This window comes from Ostrinia furnacalis, unplaced genomic scaffold (assembly GCF_004193835.3).
Source record: "Ostrinia furnacalis isolate ACB-3 unplaced genomic scaffold, ASM419383v2 OfSCF7574, whole genome shotgun sequence".
Lineage (NCBI taxonomy): Eukaryota > Metazoa > Arthropoda > Insecta > Lepidoptera > Crambidae > Ostrinia > Ostrinia furnacalis.
This window is the reverse complement of record NW_021137813.1, coordinates 203,797-228,761: the sequence shown is the minus strand read 5'-3', so window position 1 is coordinate 228,761 and position 24,965 is coordinate 203,797. Positions and strand designations below refer to the sequence as shown.

Sequence of the window (24,965 nt, the reverse complement as noted above, 5' to 3'; positions counted from 1 at the left end):
ACATTCCCAGCATACCGATCCCGACTAGGTTCGTGGCACCCCTGACGTGACGTCACGAGGCCCCGCCCACCTGTCGCGAACCCCGCGTTAAGACGTAATAGCGCGCGCGCAGCCTCCCACGCGCCGCGCGGGGGGCGAGACATGTGAAATGCTATGGGAAAATTATGGAATAGTTTGTTTTGCTGCATGGAAATTAAACCAATCAGATGGGAAGAGGATGGTGTGCCCATTGATGTGAAAAAATCTGTCATTGTGGTACGTGTACCACAATGACAGATTTTTCTTCGTGAAGAATCGATCCATTGATGTTAATTTGTAAATACATTATATCGTTTTGAAAGTTTGATAAATCATGATTGTTGTGAGGTTCAACTAGTTTTTAAACATATTATGTAATGTTATGAAAGAAATTTGTTTTAAAACAAACCAAATTGACCAATGGTATCGATATGATGAAAGTACAGTGCTGAAAGCTTGCTGAAAATATGACAAAACTCAATAAAGCCTTCTTTTCAGGGGCTTTTTAACTTATATTGTAATGTGTACACATAGATTTTATGCAGTATCATTTCCATACATTTTAAGTGTTTCGTCACGAGTAAAACTTATAGTGTAAACAGACTAATTTCTTCTGTAAAATCGACGCAAAAGACAATGCCGGAAATTGGCGTCTTTTTTTTTTCGCGCGGCCATCGACCAAACCTTGTTTTTTGATTACAAAATAGTGTAATAAACCAAACTTAGTATGACATGTATACCTCTAAACTCAGTCTGAACTGAGTTACGAGCATCAGAAGTTTGATGATTTTCATACTAGATTTGCTGTTTGGGCGCAAGTTTTGTAAGAAATTGTAACAAAATAATGACATTTTATGTGTAAACAAACGATACCATCCATTAAAGGCTCCAGACATCAGTATGCAGCAGAATCAGCGCAATAAAAAAAAAGCGCAATATTTTGTTGCAATTTCTTACAAAACTTGCGCGCAAAAAGCAAATCTAGTATGAAAATAATTAAACTTCTAATGCTCGTAACTCAGTTCAGACTGAGTTTAGAGGTATACATGCCATAGTAAGTTTGGTTTAAAACACTATTTTGAAATCAAAAAACAAAGTTTGGTCGATGGCCGCGCGAAAAAAAAAAGACGCCACCTTCCATACAAAATCTGGCATTGCCATTTCTACTTAATTCTAAGACGTTAATAGCCAACGTTTAGTTGCAACGGTACGCACAAGGTGGCGCTGGCGTCGCGATTAAAATAATACTCTGCGGTCGGCTCACTGATGAAAATTTCGATGTAATCTGCCTTAAGTATACGCCTCTTTAAAAATAAAAGCGTCTACGCTGTACTGGCGCTTTATATTGTGCGACTCTACGAAGGGAGGCAAGTGTTAGCTAGCTAGAGTGAGACAGAGTTACAAGACTTTGACATTTTAGCAAAAATTGTTATCGTAAAACGTACTGAAATTTTAGTTTTAAATGGGACCAGAATGGGACTAGTTCCACTTCTCTTTCACATCACTACAACTCCTGTATAGCCAAAATCTACAGCTTAACTTTATTGAAACAAAACCAGTGAAGGAAGACCAGTCCCTGGGATAACTTTACTGTTTTGGAGCAAGCAAATCTTTTAATTCTTCTTGAATTCTTGTTGAAGATGTTGAACATTAAAATATTACTTATCATGACGGTTCAAACTTTCAACTCTTCAGTCAATTGTTGTGAATAATTTAAATAACCTCAATCGAGTTATTTAACTACTTTTTAGACCTTTAAATCTCTTCTTTTACAAAGATCGTCAGGTGTAAACGCCACTCTCTGCGGCGACGGAACGACTCAGTTCCGCAATTATCATTCTGTGCCTTTCTTTTGTTGCCGTCGCAAAGCACTGCGCCTGCGCCCTAGCGCTTGCTAATCGCCGCTGCTTTTAAAGCGAGCGGTGTTTAAATATATGGGAAGTCACTGCTTCAATCTGAAGTTAGTTTGTTGTTAGTGTGTTTACATAAAAAATGCTAAACAATACAAAAGCAGCCAAATGCCATTCTTAGTTCTTGTAGATTTTATCAAGGCATAACAATCGAAAATTGAATATCGAGCTAAATGGCATTAAAATTTGGTTAAGGTCCTGCACTCTAGCTAGACAAAGAAACAATCATGACAGTCTTGTCAAAATAGCTTAGAAAATACATGCAAAAAATGTATATTCCACAATTAATTAGCCCGTTAATAGTAGTAGCAATAAAGATATTTCATTTTCATTTAATCCTTCGAGCTAAACTAACACGTGCTTGTCTTACAAGTGAGTTGGTTCCCAACGACCAACAGCAACGGGGTTCATACTACTATGGCGTGTAGCCAGGGTTGGCATAAAAACCCAATAAAAATGTTGCCTCAATATAAAAATAATTATTCAAACTCTTCTTTCTCCCACAGGAGGACCTCCTCATCCACGGGGACAGTGTATACGACGTGATCGACAAGCAAGACCAGCAGGCTGTGAGGACGGAGCTGGCGAGGGCCCCCACCGATGGGGAGGACAGGGTGTTCCTCTGTCGGATGAATGTGGCCAGGAACGCGAGGCGGCAGATGCGGTTTGGGGATCAGAAAGTAAGTGAATAATTATAATTTTAGCTAATGGCAGTTCGGTATTGGAATAGGATAGGCTTGCTTTTCCCAAGAAAAGCTGAAATGTACCACAGAAAACTTGTTTTGTGCAAAGCACCATCTCCCGTTTTTTTCATCAAGTCACTAAATAAGTAAATAATAATAAATAATTACAGGATGACCTAAAAATTAAAAACCTTGAAAAAAAATTATTGTTTAAGTCATGAAAGTTACTTACAAAGCTTGTTTAATAAATACTAAACACCTACCTACCTACTAAAATTAGTAGGTATCCTAAATTGGCAAAAAGATATTGAAAAAGTTTGATGCTTAAAAAGTGAGTATTGAATTGGCGAATGTTTTAGATATTAACTCGACCACTCTTGCCACCGACTGCAGACAATTGATTCTGTAACATGTCTGCTTATTAAGTTCATTTGGTAATTAACTTGCCTCTAAAATAACTAGACCAAAATTACGTACATAAATTGCGAGGTAAGCTTACAATTAATTAGAGACGCGAATACCGAACCCGTTCATAATCACTTCATATTTCAGACTAGACAATATAAGTAATCCAAATTATCAATAATTGCGGTACTCCATCGCAGATGTAACACTTTAGCTAATTTAAACATGTAATAAAAGCAATTTTAAAGAGATTCTTAAAAGTTCAAAAGTGAAACTTAATTGCGCAACTTTATGACAAACTCAATTAGGATTTCTTCACTACCACAGTGTAGAAAAGAAGAGAAGATTCTCATTAGCGACATTATGTACAAGAATAATTATTATTACTGACGGGATTTCTACAATGTACCTTAATTTAGAGTTACTCCGTGAACATGGCGCCGTGGCACCGTGAAACAGTGCTGAAATATCATCGGAAACTCAAAATTAAGCATGTTAGCAATCCCGTTAGTAATAGTAATTATGTTAATGACCATGAAAGCTTAAAACAATTTATATTATGCACAGGTAATTGAAATGAGCTAGAGATAAGAGCATTTAATAGAGTCCCCAAAAAATATATCTGTAACAAGGAAACTGTGGCATCTTATGCTTAATCCTGATAGGATTTTCAACTAAATTGAGATAGCTTAGTTTGCTGTCAATCGTACAAAATAAATGAATCCCAATTCTATCCACAGTGAACCTATACAAATACCCCTGACTGAATAAAAATTGAAATGAAACCAAGGCTTGCACCATAACCATCAAAATCATTGTACATTTAGGTACTTATTGCGACGATATGAATGCGGCAGTATTGATCGAGTGTACTGTGCCTTCCTTTATTATGTCTATACCATATGGAACAACCTAGACCAAGCGATATGTTCATTGGCACACCTCTAAAAATAATTAGCTAGTCGCATCAAGCTTCACAGTTAATTGCTGACAAAAATATTCGTCAATATTACGGATGAACCCATGAACTTTTGTCTTCAATCATACGATCACTAAAATCAAAATTGTAACGTCAGTCAGACACGTAAGTAATCTTGAAATATCATAAACGAAATTGATGCGAGCATAATTAACAAGTTTGCTTTCAAAAGATTTAAGTGAATATAAAACGGAGTGTAAAGGTTGGTCTTGACTTGCCACAGATGAGTTAGAGAGGAAATGAGCAAATATCCGATGATAATGACGAATTAGTAAAGATTATAAAAGAAACATATATATACATATATAGCAGCGCTCTCTGAAAAACATCAATCTTTTAAACTGCGATCTCCAACCCGCCTGCCAAGCGTGGAGATTATGGCAAAACCCTCCACTATAGTGGAGGAGGCTCATAGTCCAGCAGTGGACTGTAAAGGGCTGTTGATGATGATGATGATAAAAGAAAACAATTATCAAATACACAAAAAATACATTTACTTGTACATCTTTTAAGTCCGCTCTCTCAAGAGTATTACGAGTCTTCAAGAAACATTATATTACGATTGAGCTTAATTTGGAAATTACTGATTAATCGACTACAATACGATACTGGGACTCCATAGAACCAGAATAGCTGCTCAACACAAAAACAAAACTATCGACACTCTTTAGCAAATCCTATTAGCCAACAGATATTAATAAGTTCCTAAGCATTCGTGGAAAATAACCTCTCACACCATTTTATTATTACAAAATAAAAAGCTACGACCTTTCTTGAAAGTTTCGCCTTTACTTGCTGATCCCCTATCAATTCTCTCTAACTTAAGACCTCAACACTTCCAACGTTAATAATTTTAACACGTATTAAATTTTATATTAATCTTTTCCCAAGTGTGAACACGCCCTCACGGGGCCGGCTACACTGACTGACAAATTGATAGGCTTCGATATACTCGAGTTATTATAGGTAATTGAAAGCTCACGCGCTCGAAAGTGTGGTGTGTTCACCGCCAGTTTGTGTAATTATCCCATGGAGAAATTGGTGATCAGCGCTAATCAGACTTTATCTAACGATCGGTCGGTGGTTTCCAACATTTGAGGGAATCGCCCTGATGATTGGCAAGCCCATTTAACTTATATTATACATTTTACCCTCCAGATGCTATTTTACAACTAAAATGTATGTTTATTGTTCTTACCTGCTGTAAATTAGTTATCTGATAGCCTGGAGACGATAAGGTTTCTTTCTCCTCCTTCTGGAGGATTATTTACAATAATGCCTTCTGGCATTATTGTAAACTAGCGGCCGCCCGCGACTTCGTACGCGTGGATCCCGTTTTACCCCCTTCATCTATCTTACGCGGTTTAGATTTTTTCATACAAATGTTTTTTCCCGCTAACTCCCGTTCCCGTGGGAATTTTGCAATATCCTGTAGTAACTAAGCTTTAAGTTTATTAAGGTACCTGCATGCCAAATTTCAAGCGTCTAACTTAAGCGGTTTAGATTTTTCATACAAAAGGATTTTCCCGCTAATTCCCGTTCCCATGGGAATTCCTAAGTATCCTATAACCTGCCCAGGAGTATGAAGAATAATTGTACCAAATTTCGTTAAAATCCGTCTAGTAGTTTTTGTTTCTATAAGGAACATACAGACAGACAGACAGACAGACAGACAGACAGACAGACAGACAAAAATTTTACTGATTGCATTTTTGGCATCAGTATCGATCACTAATCACCCCCTGATAGTTATTTTGAAAATATATTTCGTGTACAGAATTGACCTCTCTACAGATTTATTATAAGTATAGAAGAAGATAATAACTTCTCAGTATTTGTGCAATCATATTGATTTAAATGACATAAGTTAGCCATTATTTCTAACATACCATTGCGCTATGGTATGTTAGAAATAATGGGCGCTATTGAGAAACAATGTTGCCAACAATAGTTGCAAAAGGATAGCAAAACGTTAGACCCAGTGGAGTCACTTTGGCACACATTGGAGAAAATCTTTGACTAGTACTGGCAGGACCATCTTTACGTCATTTGGCTGAAACGAGAGAGAACGAGAAAGCACTGGTAGGAGGATATGTTAATTTATGAATATTTTTCATATATTATTGACAGAAAGGGGCGCTACGCGTGCAAATGTTGACAATCGCTGACTAAATTGTGACCAATATTGGCCTCAAACATTGCGTGGGTTGACCGTGAGAAAACGCAAATGGGTTCGGCGATTGACTTATTTATACGCATTTATGATGCTAATATTCGTTTATTCGATTCAGCAATAATCTAGATTTCAAGATTGATATCGACAACTTCATAGGTATTAACAAACACGTTTAATAGCCGTTTAATTCGATTTACATTGGATTTCGATTATATTAATATTTTGGTGTGTACGCCGTGCCTACATACCTTTGATTTTGATACCTATAATCATTGACCTAATTACAACTAATTGCAATTAACTTTGTAGCAATACTAAACTAGACCGCTAAACTAAGCCTGGTAGTCTTAAACGATACCTAAAACTTTATACATACTCAAGCGTAGGTACTAAACATTATAGATGTGGTTTATGTAAATACCTACACACACACACACACACACTTAATCAAAATATAGTAAAAAAATCAATATACTTAAGTAATATATTATTTTGTTAAGGATTTTGAAATTTTGAAATTGTAATGTTTATAGATAGAGACTACCATGTCAAGCTGTTATTTTTATCCTACGCTAAGAGCTAAGGTGTCACACCAAGTAGTTGTTGCTAAATAAACCCTTTAATATGGCTTTAGTCCAGCTTAACATTCAACTAAGCTTTTGTACTTTACTCCATTTTGTACAGACCACACCAAGTTAAACAATGAGGCATCTACAACACTGGTTATAAGTGTTACTTTGCAACAAAATGTAAAGCCTAATGTGCCGTCGGTTGTACATAGAGACCATTCTGTAAACACTCGCGAATAGTTTATGGGCATATGTCTTGAACTAGGGTACATAAATTAAGATTACTCTACTCCATGTCACTGGTTCTCAACTTTTCGATCTTTGTAGCCTACGTTACAATTTTCAGAAAATATTCTATTATACGTTGCTGACTATCTTACTGTAGTATCTAACATCGCTTTTTCTTCTTCTTATTCGTTACGCTCTTGGCAGAGCGGTCGTGGTCACGTTGAGGCGTTGTTCACATCCGTTGTAGAGGCGGCTACAAATCTCCGCACGATCACTCGCCATCTCTCTCTATGGCAGACTGTCTGGTGCAGTCACATGAGCCGTCTCCCACTGCTGATTTCACTTGGTCGGTCCAGCGCATTGGCGACCTGCCACGCGATCGGGTTCCTTCGACTTTTCCTTGGACGACCAGTCGTTCTATGGAGTTGTCATCCCGTCTTAAGATGTGTCCGAAGTATTGCACTATGCGCAACTAGCATCGCTACATGCAGCAATTTTTTAAGGCATGCTGATACACACCAAAGCACATGACTTAAATTATAGCAAAATGTTGACGATACCTTATTACCGCCCACGCTACCATACTAACCAATACATTGCAGCGTGAGACAGTCTAAAACAACAAATTGTAGTAATCTGCAGTTTCATTGGCAACCATTAATAATTGCTAGCACGTGCTATAGCTTCATTTGTCAAGATGGGACACTGTTTATAGTTGACTAGCGACCCGGCCCGGTTTTGCATGGATGCAATGTATTTTTATAGATATAAGCCTTCCTCATTAATCAGTCTATCTACTACTTAAAGCTGCATTAAAATCCGTTGTGTAGTTTAAAAGGGGACAATATTATTTGATCCTCTAAAAACTAATTGATCTTTTTTGTATGTGCACTTTTAAAAATAAATGATGTTTTTTATTATATTTTATCTTTATATTAATTATTGGGTCTATATTAGTTGATCTACGGATAAATTATGAATGATCTTCATTAAAGGTAACATAATATTTATGTTTAACATACTCTTTTAATATTTGGTAAACAAAAATAATATTTGATCCTCTTTTTTAGTTATTGATCTTTAATTTTGTTAATTTGATGTTTTTTATATCAAGTTTGCCTTTTAATATTGATCACCTAATAAATACATTTCGATCTATGTATAACTTAACTTTAAAATATATTTGATCTAACAAAAAATATTATTGGTTAATATTTTTGATTAAAAAATATCTTTTAATTTACGCGGTACTTTGTGGTTAAGTGACAATCGTCCGTCATTGGTTACTGAGTTGGCCAAGGGCTTAGCGGCCAATAAGCAAGCAGAATGGTACATTGCCATGTTTGTTTAAATTACAAGCTTTGCTTAGTTTGGGACTAGAGGCGCTATGTAAAATAATTTCTTACTTCTGACATCCCTGAACCCGACATCATAATTTTTACCTCTTTATTTTTTTCAAATCGCAAGGTTGATTTTCTCTTAGTATACCGATCTCGACCGTGATCAGTGACCATAAAGTCATCTGTCAACGGGTCGATTAGACACGATAAAAGCACTAAACGATATTTGTTTACTTTTAGTGCGACATCGGGTCGTAAGGACCTGATAAGTTTTTTTTTCCAAATATTTACTGTGTTTGACGAAACAATTGCAAAACAATATTTATCTTTCGTACTACTGAAAAGACCGAATATATCCATCCCGCACCAACGCATCCAGCACCTAAGGTCAATTCGACCCGATAACGCAGTGTGAACGTGTTAAGTATGCTTTTTTAATAAAAAAAAATCTTTGAACATCAAGTGCCTTTAAATAGTTTCCATCCTTTGACTACAACTTAATAAAAATAAGTACCATAACATAATTATTTTGAAGATTATTTGATATAGACAAAAAATAATTTATACAAATCGAATTATTTAAAAAAGTATCACAATATTGAATATTTGGTGCTCATTTCTTTTATTTTTGAGGACCAACAAGTAACGATCAGATATAATTTTTAAATCTCAAAATGTTTTTGCGTAGTTCAAAAGAGGTTAAAATATCGATCGATTTTATTTATTTTATGTCTCAAAGAAAGAGGATCAATCATTAAAATAGATGACCATTTAGATTTTTTTATTTGCCGTTTTTGCTAATTTAAAAAGATCATTTAAATACATGCCGTTTAAAAGACAGAAGCGCACAGACAGCGGAGGCGACTTTTCTTTTAAAGATGTAGAGATTTTTTATGTTATTAACTGGTGTCTAATAAGGACAATGCCAAGAAAGGCGATGATGGTTAATGATGATGAGATACCAAACATACTTATTGAGAAATTAACTTATATTAATCACTCTAGTCTCAATCTGGAATTTTGAAACGTCCTTCAAAATAATAGGCATCTAGATCGATCTTGTCTTCATTATTTATAACAATCCTTATCCTTGATTCATTTTCAAAATTAATTAATCCATACTTCATTATCGTTTCATTATACGGGCCTTAAACTTTACCTTTTATAACTGTCTAAACAATCTTACATTCAATTCAGTTGTAAATCCTTCTTAATTAACTCGTTCTCAATAAGGTTCCATCGGTCAATCTAAAAATACAACTAAATGCCTTTGGTTAAAATGTCATCGTCCTTAATTAATGGTTAAGCTTGTGGTTAAGCCAGTGGCTTGCTAGCAAAGTTAATTATTTGTTCCAACTCACTGTTAAATTGATTGTCCAAAGGTCACAGTGTGAACCCACCGTTATGTTAGGCTTGTTTTACATTATGCAGTGATAATGAAAATACGGTGTTTTAATTGAATTTCAAATTAAAAATCAGACATGTTACATGTTATTTTCGTTTTTTGATAGACCTGCAGACTATGTTTAAATTTAAATTAATTCATGAATCATCTATATTTAAGAAAAAGTAAGAGCAACGACTTTTAACTTTTTATGTATTTACTGTAGGAACAAATTAAGGCAAATGAAAGATGTTGCTTACACTCCCTAAGCTGGCCAGATAGGTTGAGACTTAGGAAAGCCTAATGTTCGCATTAAGTGTCTTTTAGTCGCCTCTTACGACAAAATGTACAAAAAGGGGAGATTCTATTCTTCTCTGCATCAACCATACGACTATCTTAAGTTCTATTAAGTTAAAGCACAGAATAATAATAAGTACTGTTATAGTTTTAAAATATGCTCAATATTTTTTATGTATTTTTGCACATCTATTTCAATAAATCAAAACCATAAATCGTCAATCAGAATTAGAAATTGGGAACTGACCATATAATATTTATTTATTAATAACAAATTAATATTTATTTAGTAACATAGTTAAAAAACAATTTATTTAGTTGCACGTAAAGCCTTCGGCGGTGCTCATCGTGTATGAATTTAATAGCACGAATTATGAAAGTCAATAAAATCTGTGTGGTCTAATGGAGTAGACGTGTATGACATAAGTTAATATTTACTTTCGATAGTTGTAAAATAGAAATTAAGATAAATAAAACTTGTTGATTAATTAAAACATTAGCAATAAAACCGCCCAATTTATGTTTCTGTATGTTCCACGTTCAAACCACTAAAGTTTAGTGACTAAACCGATTTAGATGTAGGTAATTTGGAATAGGAATAATTGGACTCAGGGAAAAACGAAGAATAGTTTTTATTCCGTTTTTTGAAATTGTCGTGGCAAAAGGTAGTTTTTTATATATGTCAATTTTGTGTGGTGTGCAAAATCGTCAAACCCTTCGATAGAATCACTTAACACACAACCAGCAATAATTCCACATACTGATTCAAATGTAGTAGTATAGTAGTAGCAGTAGTAGGCTCCCCACTAACAAGGCGTGTGTAGGCAATATGGCGCGTACGCAGCCATCGCGCGTGTCATCGCGCGATAAGCCTCATTAGGGCCCTTCTTAACTTCATCAACGATACGCGCTACTGCAGACCCTTGGTGCAGACCCTATGTATTACGATTTCTTTATTTATTCGAATCTGTCCATCTCTTTCACTAAATTATTACGTGCGAGACTGATATTGCGGAGTGGACCTCCAAGATCGTGGACCAAGTGAATTGGGTTGTTAACCAATCGACCAATGGTCCCCATTTTCATACAAAATGTATAGAAGAGTTGCATTCTCACAGCTCATAAAAATTATGTCAACTGACTGAACCAAAAGGAAGAAATGAAACAAGCTTTTTAAACAACACTTTATTTCTTCACCTCGGCAATCATAGACTCGCTTTCTTCTTCACAAATCTCTTGTTCATTATCAACTGCATGCCTTATCAAATTGCTCATCTCCTCTTCATCAGTTATTGGTGTGTTTACTTTTGTACAACTCAAAACTAGCAGTCTCGAGCATGTAAGTAGTATCGCAATAACAGTTCCTACCAAAAGCATCAGCAAGATTGAATCTAGTGTATTCCATTCTATTTCTTTATTAACATTATCACTGTCCTTATACACAGCAAAATGTTTGTCTTTATCGTCCATGTCTTTGACAAAAAACGGTTTGGTCAATGCGTCATTGAGATCTTTGGATATTTTATGAAAAACAGTAGCACCCAGCCAATCGGCGACTTCTTTTCTCCCTAAACGTCTAAGCTCAAATGCTACCACTTCATGAGTCGTACCTTCTTCTTTATCATTCCATTTTATCAGCAGTGCAATACACGGTACATCTTCACTTGGTTTTTGTTGTGGCTCGGAGAAATGCAAAGAAGCGACGAGCAGCCGACATTCCTCTGAGGTCAGATGGTTGGCAATGTATTCGAACTCGGCTATATTCATGTCGATTGTACATGTAGTAACGGACAGAAATTCGAGAAATATTATCGAAAACGCGCCGCTGGATCGCATTGTATTCAAACAAGGCACCCCGTGACATTTGTCATTGTGTCAACGGGTTGCGTTCTTAAATTAATGTTAATATTGTCATCATGCGTTTCAGTGTAATTTCCAATTTTTGCGTCAAGAGGAGAGGTGTAAAGCAATGGAACAAAATGACCTCTGATGGCTATAACCAGTTGACCCTGTGACTGACCCTGATAATATCCTATCTATATTCATTTGTAATATTTGAACGTTCAAGTAATCAGCTTCTTTTAACTACTATTAGGCTGGGTTGCACTATCTTACTTTAACTTTGACAAACTTAAAAAATCTGTCAAACTCCATATAAAAAACACCGGCTATCGTTAAAGTTGCGGTCAAAGTTAAGTAGTGCAACTCATCCTTATTCTTATCCTGTTACCAGTAAGAAAACAAAAGTACCTACCGCAAATACTTGAAATGTCAACTAATTGCAATAAATCAAATCAGAAACTTTCACTACATAAACAATAAGCCATGACGTGCATAATGTATTTTGCCCTACCGTCGTCAAAAGCAATTACTGTTGCTTATTTTATTAAGGCTTGATGTTTATCAGATGCTTCACTTCAGCGCACCAAATTACCGAAGTGAACTAAAAAAAACTACACCGCGGTAACGAATTGATGAATGGCCAATCCGAACATTTTTATCATCTTGGTTTAAAAGGCCACTTATGTCACTTGCCTTTTCAGTGGCCTTAGATAGTAAAATTGGCCACCGCCCATATACTGAAACCTCCACCAATATCCAATGAGAGGCTCTGAGGTGAAGTAAGTCACCCATTATTGAGAAGAGGACTGTGTTCTTTTATGAGTATTTTCATAGTCGATAAAGTACAAGCTTAGCAGTAATAGTCATCATGGAAAAACTTTTTAGTTTGGAAACAAAAAATACTATACATTAACTAAAAAACTTAAACCTATTCCTATTAAAGTAAACCCGTACTGTAGCTGACAAGACTGAATGACGATTGAAGAGACGGTAAAACACGACGTTTAATGCTAATCCATTACCACATGGCAAATAGCTGTAATAGCTTCGCATTCCGCGACAGAACATCGCATTCACAGCTGAGCATCATTTACAATGACAAAAGAAGCTTGTGCAACTATTTTAAATGTACACCACTATGTAGAGACAGAAGAAAATTTTACAATCTGCAAAATTTTTGCCTTAACTTTTCTGCAAAGCTGCTTTGCTTGCGATTTCAGCAGTAACAACTTAATTTTTTGCTATTAAAACGCCTGTCAGATCTGAAAGAGCTAATATACTGATTCTCGATCAAATAATATTAGTCAGTTTTGCTAAAAATATTAATTACTGTTGATATCGTTAGCACGGCAGTTTTGCAGTTTGGAAAAAAAAAATTACATAAGATTTTGAAAGTAAGCTGGCTGTCTAAAAAAAGAATCAAGCAGGAACAATATAACAACGTGTAGAAGTGACATCACATACAAAAAAAGAACATCGGTTAAAAACATTACAATAAACAGTTTTTATAAACGCATTAAGGATCTGAATCGAATGACGTAATTTTTAATAAACTGTGCAAGATCCTTTTAAAACGTTTAAAACACATTACGTTCTGTTTTTTACCGCTATTACATTATTTTAATGGCTTGCTCCAGATGTTTTTGCGAACGGTACTGATCGGTTCCAGTGTCTATGTAGCAAGCAATATTCAAATAACTCAGATCATTTCTTAGCGGCAAAACATTCCTTGCAATAGTACTGACATTACGACGTCTTCTAAATATTGTACTACGGTATTTAGTATCGAGTAACGTCATCTATATTACCTAGCACTTGGTATCAGTAGTTTTTGGTTTCTTCTTTATTATGCACCTACGTACAGCGTTGTTGTCAAGGGTTTAGTTTGATTTTTGTAGGTACAATGAAAACCTTAGAAATCTTCCTAGAGTGACAAAAAACTTCTAGGCCATGGAATGGTGAATTGATGTACTTACTATTTCGCGGATAGTAACAAAAACATATTTTATAATTTTCTCCGTAGTTATATTGGAATAAATGCTTCATCTACAAAGTGGTTTTTATGCCATCTTTAGCAAGTATAGTAGGTACAAAAATTTTAAAAATTCCTCAAATTCCGGTTCAATTGTAATAAATTCTGAATCAATGGATTCAGTCGCGTCTTTTAAAAATAATTTTGTGTTTATACGATCTCATAAATACACCAAAACTATCATCTAATCATCAGTCATTAACACCGATGGCATAGTCGGTTCTCATTACTCATCAGAAATAATTACCTCATTAGTGTCCAATTTTGAATAATTCCAAGAAATCTGAATGGGTTGATGATTATGTGGATCGTAAAATCTCACGGTAGAAAAGCAAACATTGGAAAAATCAAGTTCTATAAACGATTTAGTGGGTAAAGTTTAGAGGCAGTATTTGTAATTGATCACTGTTTCGACATTTTTACATGTTACAAGGTTTAAAATAAAACTGAGCAGTCCTCTAAACTTAGTAGAGTTTAGACCATGGAGACTAGAAAAATCGAAAAATGAAACAAATAATAAAGAAACAGATTTCTCATCTATTTTCAAACATAATGTTTGAGATGTAGAAGTAAATATAGAGATTCCTTTGGTTGACTGCTTTCATAAACTGAGCACAATTCTCGCAATATTATTAAATCAGCTAATGCACAATTCGATAGTTGAATACCTACGAGTATCAATAGCTGCACAGTGGCATCAAACAAACCTCACCTTTGATCAAAACGCACGCAGTTATTTCACAAGCCCCAACCTTCGATCGGCCTTCATAATTAAAGAAGACGCTTCACAATTACCGTAGTTTATAGATGCCTCTAATTATATGTATTTGATGTTTTCTATACGCTCTGTGACGAAAGATGCCTATTCGACTGGTCATTACTCGAATTAATATACCTACGTGGCAGTTCAAGAGGTTCCATATAATGATCGGTACTCGATTTTTATAGTGTCCGTGAGAACATGACCAAATGATATGTCTCTGTATGTAACTTTTTGCTCAATAGGTTAATTCGTTTTATGATATCATTCAATACGAATTTCCCTTTGATTGTAATTGATATTGCCGATAATATAACCGTGATATTAGAGTTAGACAACTAGTGAAACTTTATCGGGCTTTTTATTGTTTCTAATACTCGTGTGATGTTACTTACGTATGGCTATTGGAATATTTTGCATCATTTTAGGTTGCGCTGTTACGTGAAAGAAGATTACAACTTGCGCAAATATTTTACATTCCAGTTTCGTATTCGTTTTTGAAATGAGGCATATTTATATTTCAATTACACTAAAGAGGTCTGTGAGGCCAACTCTTTCATTATAAGAATGCAGTAGCAGTATTGGACACCAGATGGGTTTTGCTGACAAGGAACGATGTGTGGCCGAGAAGAGTACCCTGGGTAGCACCTATCTAAGATTCACACTCGGAGCGCGAGCCGTAAGAGCACGGTGGCTTATTTAAATTAAGCCACTCATACACTTTATGTTCAGCAAAAACATACAGCGTGGCGTCGTTAGCCTGTGCTGGGGATGCATTTATTTATGAAATGTAAATTCGTCTGATTGTAATAACAAAACTGCGCGCCACTGCTCTCTATATTAAGATGTATTATTTGCATACCGTGAACTGTGAGAACGTGTGACCGTGTGTTACTACTGGCAAACAAAACGTAGCCTTTACTTACTCTTTACACCTTTAGAGTTAGAGTTAGAATATTTGAGATTTTTACCCGAATCCGCCAGAAGAATGTTATTAGAAACAATATTTAACGTAGATGTTATTTAGAAACATCGTCACACAGATTGTTCTTGTTACTACCTGCCTACATTTCCTTTGATCAAAGATAGATATTAGCTAAGATGTGCAATATTTTTTCCAAACCTTTCACAAAAAATTCTTATAACTTAATTTTTTTGCTGACCATACTTAGCCTAAGCATAATCTTACGTTTTTATAAATGAAAATTAGTTATTTGTAATGGAAACGAATACCTATTACGTTAATTCATAGAGTTAACAATAGTAAGTAAATATCTTTTTAAAAAAGAATTTTTGACTTATGGACGGTTTTTAAGTGACCCCTATGAAAATAATTATAAAAATTCATGTTTTTTGTTATCATAGGGGTCACTTAAAAATTAGGGATTGATGGTGAAAACGGGCACTAGTCTTTTAAAAATCTGTCGAACAAAATCTACCATATCAAGTCTAATAAATCTTAACTTATACAAATATCGTTAAAATTATCCATGTTTCTTTTCATCAACGAATATTGCGTAACAAAGTAATAACACGATATAGTTTGTTTTTCAACAAGATCATTAATTTCCCCGTGCATTCGGCTGCTTGACGTTTCGTGACCGCGGCGCGTGCGCTCGGTGACCAACATCGCGCCGGACTAGTCTGTAACAGATGCCTTGTTTAATCTTGTCTTTTACACAATTAGATAACAATAAGTAATGGATTAGTCTTGTGTAATACCAATTCTGACGTTAGAGAAGACCGTTTTGCTGATGGATGGGTAAATTTTGCATTATTTTTCATTGAGAATGACATATATTTAGGAAAAGAGTCTAGAGCCCAGGACGTTTCTTTTGCAGGACCGTCAAAGTACCAACTTTGTAGAAAATACAGTGGTAAAACTGGTAAAATAGTCAAATTACACAGTCGTCGTCGTCGTTTCAGCCAAATGTCGTCCACTGCTGGACAAAGGCAAGGTTTTACATAATGAACGGTCATGCGCTGCCCGCATCCAGGCTCTTCCCGCGACCTTCACCAGATCGTCGGTCCACCTAGTAGGAGGCCTGCCCACGCTACGAAATTAATTATTTTTACGTGTAAGCCAGTTGCAATTTATCCCATAATAGTCAATCTTGATTACTACTAAACTGGGGGTAACAGCCTCTAAATTGAGTAAACAAAACAAAAAAGGATACAACACAATCAGGTCGTGAGCCTTCCGAGTAAAAATAAGTGAAAAAAAAGAAACCGTGTGTGAAACTATAAATCGGCACGACATCGTGATTGACCGGCGCTCGCGCCGTTAGGGATACGTGAAAAAACAGAGGTGTGTCCTGTGTGACGTCACGACTCGTGACTTACGAGCGTGACTCTCCTGACCAAATGCTGTGGGGATTGACGGTCGATGCTTACGTCAGAGGCTTAACGTCTAAGTGGGCGTCTGTGGGTTATTGGTGTAACAGTGATACTCGTAAGTTGGTGACACCATTATGATATTATTGCAAATGTGTCATCAAGACAATAGATTGTGAAACGTCATCAAATTTTAAGAAATAGATCTATTGAGACAGAAGCTTATATTTACCTAGGTACTGCCATAGCATAGGTACTGCTTTAGGACTAATTTGCCACCTTTAAGCCGCAAGTACACTATGCGGAAAGTTGTCCAAGTCGAAGCGCTAGCCCGCACACTGAAGTATGGGCGACGCACGGGTGGGGGAAGAAGAAAATAACCGAGATGGTGTTCATACTATTCCGTCTTGGCCAATTGCCCAATATACTAAGTAATTGGCACAGCAGTGCTACATATGATAAGATAGCTCAACACTGTTAGTCCTTACACATGCATATTTTGCTACAGTAGCATAAAATATCATATTCCATGCGAAGACAGAAGTAATACCTTCCCATACTAAGTTAGAAACGCGAATGTTGTCGGATTAGAATTTCAGCTCAATTATTTCTGAATTCATAACAAGAGCTTGTCACCATTCAAATTCCCCATAAACAGAGCAGTTTCCAACTTTCTCTGCGGACCGTACATAAGCCAGCAACTAATCTGTTGCGTTTCACAATATCTTATAGCAAATCTGCACTCCAAAGCTTGTAATATTTTAACCATTATAACAGTCCATTCATAGTTGTCATGGAGAATAATCAAATACAGTCTTTATGCGCTATAGCGTTTTTGATTAGAGAAATAACAGCATTAGCTCGTACATTTATGCTATTGTTAACGTCTTATTGTTCCTTATCGTGGCTATGACATGTTGAGATAAATCCAGTGGCGAAATTAGGAACTAATCTTGGACGTAATTATTATATGACAACTAGCGCCATTGTTAAACTTTATGACGAGATAATTTGAGAAAACCTCAATTGAGTTGAACTCCACATGATATCCGTAAACTTTTACTTGATATCAATCATCAACAGCCCTTTACAGCCCACTGCTGGACTATGAGCCTCCTCCACTTTAGTGAAGGGTTTTGCCATAATCTCCACGCTTGGCAAACCGATTGGAGATCGCAGTTTAAAATATCAATGTTTATCAGAGATCGCTGCTGCCCGTTCTCTGTTTAATGTGCAGTCCCTAAGTCGCCTCTTACGACACCCGCGGGAAGAGTAGGGGTTGGTGACAAATATATTCTACTCTGCCGTCACCACACGGCGTGATTTTGATTGTGGCTTGATATCAATAGATTTATGCGAATATTTCAACTAATGACATCATTGTGATACTATACAGCCAGTTCTTGTTTGTAATGCAAATATTTTGATGCACTTTAAAATCATATCTATTCATGACTGAAAGTCAAGTAGCAAGTCCTATCTAGTTATTTGTAGACGTGATTCAAGCAAGATGCATGCAATTTTTCACCTTGTTCTACTTTTTGAACATTCAAATAAGAAAGAGTTACTACTATTCTTAAATTCTAACTAGTTATGTAGCCACTTTAAATTGACGCACAGTAATTTTCTCGCATAGGTTCTAACATATCACTCCATGAAACATACTATAACCATAAAATGACTTAATGTTGCGTATCTACCTTTCATTCTATTCTTTGGATAAAATAAGAATTATTTCGCACTACGTCCGATCCGAATCCGTGAAAATACGGTCCAGAGTAGTCGTAGAACTATTAATTTGTGTAAGTAATAGATCCATTTCCGATATAAAATTTCTCTAGTTAGTTTTCTAGATCCCTATTTGGACAGATTCAGTAGCAAAAATCTAATCTCGATACATTCTAATTACAGAGACAGCTTGACTTGCGCCACTGCAGCTATCAACGGGACACACGGGAGCATGTCAAATCGGTCACGACCAATTTTAAGAAAGCACTCCATTGTTGACTTCACGTATGACAAGTTTGATAGATTCGGGCTCACTTCTGCAGGACATAATGCTCTTAATTCGGAGGTAATAGAGGCCAAAATGAGAAAGTATCTTAATCAGCGACTGAGTAACTTAGATAATAAGTCACGATTGATCGCCCTGTACTTTCATATGGATCTGTAACGTAAACGCGGTGGTCCAAGTCATAAGCGAACGGTTAACTCTTTGGATCAGTGGAAATTTTCCGCCTTAAGCGAAGAAAAGAAGAGTAAAATCGTAACTATATTTGAATTATCTGTACAACGGCTGCATTTTTATACCACATCAGTCCAGAAAAAAGGCCTTCATCATCATCATCATCATCATCATCATTTCAGCCATAGGACGTCCACTGCTGAACATAGGCCTCCCCCAATGCTTTCCATGTTGATCGATTGGTAGCAGCTTGCGTCCAGCGCTTCCCTGCTACCTTTATGATGTGGTCGGTCCACCTTGTGGGTGGACGTCCCACGCTGCGTTTTCCGGTACGCGGCCTCCATTCCAGAACCTTGCTGCCCCATCGGCCGTCAGTTCTGCGTACTATGTGCCCTGCCAATTGCCACTTCAGCTTGCTAAGTCAGTTGCAGAAAAAAGGCCTTAACATCACAGAATACCGGTGGTCTCCATTCAAGAACCCGTGTTCTTGTCCAAATTGTAGCATGCTATACAATGTGTCCGGGGAAGTAGGTGTGATCAAACTTTAAGGGCGTGATCTATGGACAATATTATAGATAAAAATACTTCAAATCGGAAGGAAATTCTGTAAGTACACTCATTACACTTGGGCCATATCCCAATCGGTGCAATATGTTGCCTTATCCACCATTGGTCTAATATGATAATCTATCGTCGTATCCGGTTTATTAACCGTCATTACCTCTACGCTGTGGGCGGGTCGCGGGCGCACTCGTTTCGATATTTATTTATTATTATAATCTGCTGATCACTGTTTTGTTACTTAAACTTAAGTAGGTTTAAGTACAGAGATTGATTTAAGTGAACCGGCGCAAATAAATAAGTATTTGTGTGAACTAATTGTCTCTTGAATTTTTGCCGCACTAACACTCTGAAACGAACAACTGCAAGTGCTGAGATGAAGCATCGCAAATAATCTCGGTCACCACTGTCTGCCATTTGGGACAAATTCGGTTGATCCTCCAATTTCCAAACGAAACTGGGCAAAAGATATATCTTGCATGTGCCTACGATGCCAATAACAATTTTTATTACCAAAATATAAAACACCACAGTGTTGAGTTAGATGCACCGTTGTCTCTGTACGTAAACAGCCCGTGATACAAAATTACACACGAGTAGGTACCTATGCCTATCCTATACTGTACCTATCCTAGTTAAATCATAATTCAATCCTTTAGGCAAAACTTGCTAGAATATAACCCATCAGTCGTCAATAATATATTTAAGTTTTGAAAAAATAAAGGATTAAGACATTCGATCCCTCGTAACCATTTTACAGCTTTTGAACCAATTCAGCAATGAGTTTAAGCGCAATGTAGCAATTCCACTTATCAAAGTTGAATATGTAACACAACCGCATTGGTATTTAAACAAAGCTTAACCTTCCACGCGGAACCGACCGCATAAGTTTGTAAGTAACCGATACAGTCACTATACCACCACTATACTATACTTCCAGGATTTAAACGCGGTCATACGAATGATGAAAAAAAAAATGATGTCGCTAGTGGTCTATTTATACCGCTGACAAAGAGTTATCAAAGCAAAAGGACATCAGCCAATGTTTTTGAATGATAAAAACCTGTCTGTCACCATAACCACAATGTAAACAGCATTATTTTGTTCCGGCAGTTAGAGGTAAGATAGCCAGTTCCTGTGTGGCTGAGGATTCCGGGTTGGTGAAGCTCGCTTCCACCTTTGGCCTATTCATCACTTTCCATCAGGTGAGATGCAGACCAAAAGCTTCTTCGTAGTGGACAATAAAAAACTAAGTGACCTCAGCGTCATCAACCCGTCTGGTCAGTGTTGGGAGTGTAGACCAAATCCTCCATTTGCCCCCGGTAAATTAGAGAGTCATACTCTTGCAGTTGAGACCAAAGACCTAATGATAAATGACTAATAAAGTATTGCCAAAAAGGTCGACGGCTTTTATTTCGTGACATGTGACGTATTATGATTATGTTTTATAGTAATAAATATTAAATAGGTGTTGTTTAAAAAAGCTCAGATTATGGTATGGCTGTTCTAGAGGAGATTGTATGACATGGCCCACACGGATCGCATCATTTGAATGCCTTGTTAAGTAGATTAAACTTTTTTACGCGAGCAACATTGCTGTATTATATTCCATACAACTTAATGTTTCCGGGCGTATGTATAATGCAGGCCTTTGTTTTATTTAAAAAGTTTTTAGATATTAGATTTTACTTATAATCCAGAGTCCCTTTTTTCTCTTAGATTTTGTCAAAAATGATTAACTGTTTAGGCGTGAGAGTCATTACTTTGTATTTGACCAACACATTGGACCAAAGTAGAACGTCATCACACGCAACTCTGCTATAAATTATTATTACCATTCGGAATTAAAGCACAAGTACACTTTGCACCAGTCTCCAATCTACATGTATTTTATTTATGAATTAAGTTGAGAACGTACATGATTTCACACAATTTTATAGCCGCTTACGTCTTTGTTTTACATGATTATAGTGAGCCATTATCAATATTAACGATGCAGATGTAAGATCGTGTGTGGCATCGAAATCTCAATAATCTAAATACAATATTTTAATATCAGGTTTAAAACGATCCAATTTTGTCAATTTGAAAACTTAAGAGATTTGTTCCAATGTGAAAAAATATGTAAAGTTTATACTAGTAGTATTCCAATCTTTTTCCGGCGCCATAATATCTTGTGATTATAACAATCAAAATTTACTCGGAAGGGGCAAAAGTTCTTGTGATTCTGCTTTGATTACGCTAGATTTTTTAAATGATTATTAGAATTGGATTAGAACTTTGACTTTCATTCCAAGTATCAAGAGTCGATGCTTTAATCAGTACTATGAATACGATCGTTCAATACAGTTAAAATATCGTCCAAGGTCGCACGGACCCGGATCGAAGATTGCGCCCGCGCGAACTGTGAACTATTGTGTCGAACTTATCTTTCTATTGTAAAACCCGAAGAATGTCAATGGGCCACGCCTGTCTCATTCGGGTCGGAGTTTGTGACATGCCAGGGCCAGTGTTAAGTGGTGGAGCAAAAATGTGTTACAAAATAATGGTTGAGTTACGACTGTTATTCCGGTTCTGGAACACTTTTGGAATCTATCATGTCATTTCACATAATGGAGTATGACTCGTTAATGCCATGTGGGTTCCAGCCTAGCACAATAGAACTACTCGTTTTGTGGATTTCGTAAAAGGCGACTAAGGGACTTTGTGAATATCTCAAAGATATATCTTCTAAGGCCTCCCCAAGTCCCCAACGTCTGGTCAGCACTGAGAGTGTAAAAGTGAACAAATACTTAATTTACCTACCTGATGATGCCTATGATGACGTAAAGTGTTACTCTAAATGCAAATAAAAGCTTGCAGACCAAGTTCCGAAGTGAAAATTTTCCAGTATATGATACCTACCTATAAGCTTAGAACACGGCAAATACATAAATATGAATTTTCATATCCCTATCTCTTCAAGAAAGTAAAAGTTATCGCCGCATAAAATCATATTTATATCTTGTCAAACTTCAGATGTATTACGAAAATAACTGTTGGACACTAGACACATAACTAACCTGAAACAGCGTCGTATATTCTGTAATTATACGCAATAAAACTAAATAAGTCATTTGCATTAATTCTCCTCATTATAATATTCCTTGCGAACTATCTTTGCTTCATTTGAATATTAAATAACTTTATTTTGTATAGACTAACTCTACTGAGGCAGCTCCTCAAATGCTGAGTTAATTTGCATTTTGCTCTACAGTTTTAGCTAGGGTTGACAACTGCTTAGATATGTTTTAGCTGACTAAACTGCGAATCAGTATAATTTACATTAATATGCACTATAGTAGAAAGATCTACCTAGGTCAGTAGGTCTACTAGGTCTACCTAGTAAGTTAGTTATGTGAATGTTCTTACCTGATTACTCAACTAAGCTTTTATTTCGTTTAAAAAAGTTCATCATGTACGATGCGGGTATGATTTACAGCAACCACTATTTTATTTGTTAATATGTAGTGCCCTGCGTGCCCAAACAACTGCACGCAGGGCACAATTTTTTTTATGCATAATAAGGCAGGTTACATATTTGACCACAATCGCAGCTGATGTTAAGTGATGTTATCTACTAACAACGCCAAATTTGTAGCGGAGTTTTGGGCTGACACTGTATATACGAGATAGGTTAGCTGTCGACACGACAAGAAAAACAAGGAGAATACATATCACAATGGTTATCGTTTTTGTCCATATCAAGACAGTTATAAATTATGTATAATTGTTTTAGGTGGTGCTAGTCCGAGGGCACTACGTGTCATACCTGCCGCTGTGCAGCCGCAACGAGCCGGTGTTCCTGGCCGCGTGCACGCCGCTCGCCATGCCCGAGACGCGCGAGTGCGTCGTGCACGGCGCCACCAACGTCTTCACCACCGTGCACGCCGTCGACATGAAGATCCTGCACATCGACGCCAAGTAAGTCGCTCTTGATGACAATGTCTGTGGGTAGTCCTGCTCCGAGGGACTACGTGTCATACCTCCGCTGTGAAGCCGCAACGAGCCTGTGTTCCTGGCCCATGAAGCCAGTCGTGGACATGAAGATCCTGCACATCGACGCCAAGTAAGTCGCTCTTGATCGACAATGTCTGTAGGTAGTCCTGCTCCGAGGGACTACGTGTCATANAACTGATTTAAATGATAAACACATTTTTCTTGCGTTGAAGTCAACAACTATAGCAGATAACGGTAACATACCAGTTTCAGAAGCTAAAGAGAAAATAAAAAGCCAACCTTGGCTCGGCATATTGATCGTGAAGTATGATGACATGCGTCATCTATCAAATGTTGGAGAAAAAGGTCGTTGTCGACTTTGCGAAAATGGCCAAAAAATAGTTTAATGCATAAAATGTGAAATACGATTGATTTTTTTATTAATTCTATAATATATCTCAATGTTTTATTTAAGTACCCCTATTTGGCAATGTGATAAATAAGCAACAATCGTTTTTCGCGAAAATACCAACCAAATATTTTTTTTATTATTTTTCTTAACTTTATTTGATAGTAACAATTAGGTCTAAATAGATTTTATTGAAAAAATCAAACAATTTGTGTCTTGCCAAATGAAGGGTTAACCACTTGAAGAATAATTTGGATTAGGTTCCCAACCATGTAAATGACAATGCATTTTTAAAAGAAATGTTCAAGGAATCATGCGTGATGAACGAGTATGTCAAATGCAAAGTCCATCATTTTAACAGTCATTTTCCACGATGAAACAACACTTGAATGAAGTGCTATACGTTAACTGAAAATTGTCGTGCGTTACGCATCTTTCGGTCAATATTTGACGTAACACCTAGAATACATAACTTAACTGTTGCCAACGAACTTATACGAAGCGGTCTCGTCAATTGAGTGATTTTGGTCACTTGACTAGACTAAGGCTGAGTTGCACCTAACTTTGACCGAACTTTGATGATAACCGGTGTTTTTGTATCTACATAAGATTACCTACATAAGATTACATTTACTTAAAGAACCTAAAGTAAAGCATATTGCTTTCTGATCCAAAGATCATTCATTTTAATTATTGTTTTGTACTCGTTAAAACAAACATTTCTCAAACGCGTAAAGTCAAATTAATAACGCGAAAATTCGCATCCCCTTAGGCCGAGTGGAACAACGTAATCAAATCTCGCATCTCCTTTTCATGTTAGTTTTTTTGTAGTTTTTTTTCGAGGCTGCATTTTAAGTGAAGCCCGAGGCCCGCAC

The 24,965-nt window shown here is 36.5% G+C and overlaps 1 protein-coding gene across 1 annotated transcript in view; it reads left to right on the top strand.

Annotated features, from left to right (window-relative positions):
- Positions 1-23,670, top strand: part of LOC114365216 (neuronal PAS domain-containing protein 4A-like) — a 66,097-nt gene extending 42,427 nt beyond the window's left edge. Inside the window, exons 5-6 of the mRNA XM_028321751.1 lie at positions 2,435-2,608; positions 23,482-23,670. Of these exons, the coding sequence (XP_028177552.1) occupies positions 2,435-2,608; positions 23,482-23,670 (363 nt within the window). The remainder of the gene's footprint in view (positions 1-2,434; positions 2,609-23,481) is intronic.
- The last annotated feature ends 1,295 nt before the right edge of the window (positions 23,671-24,965 follow it).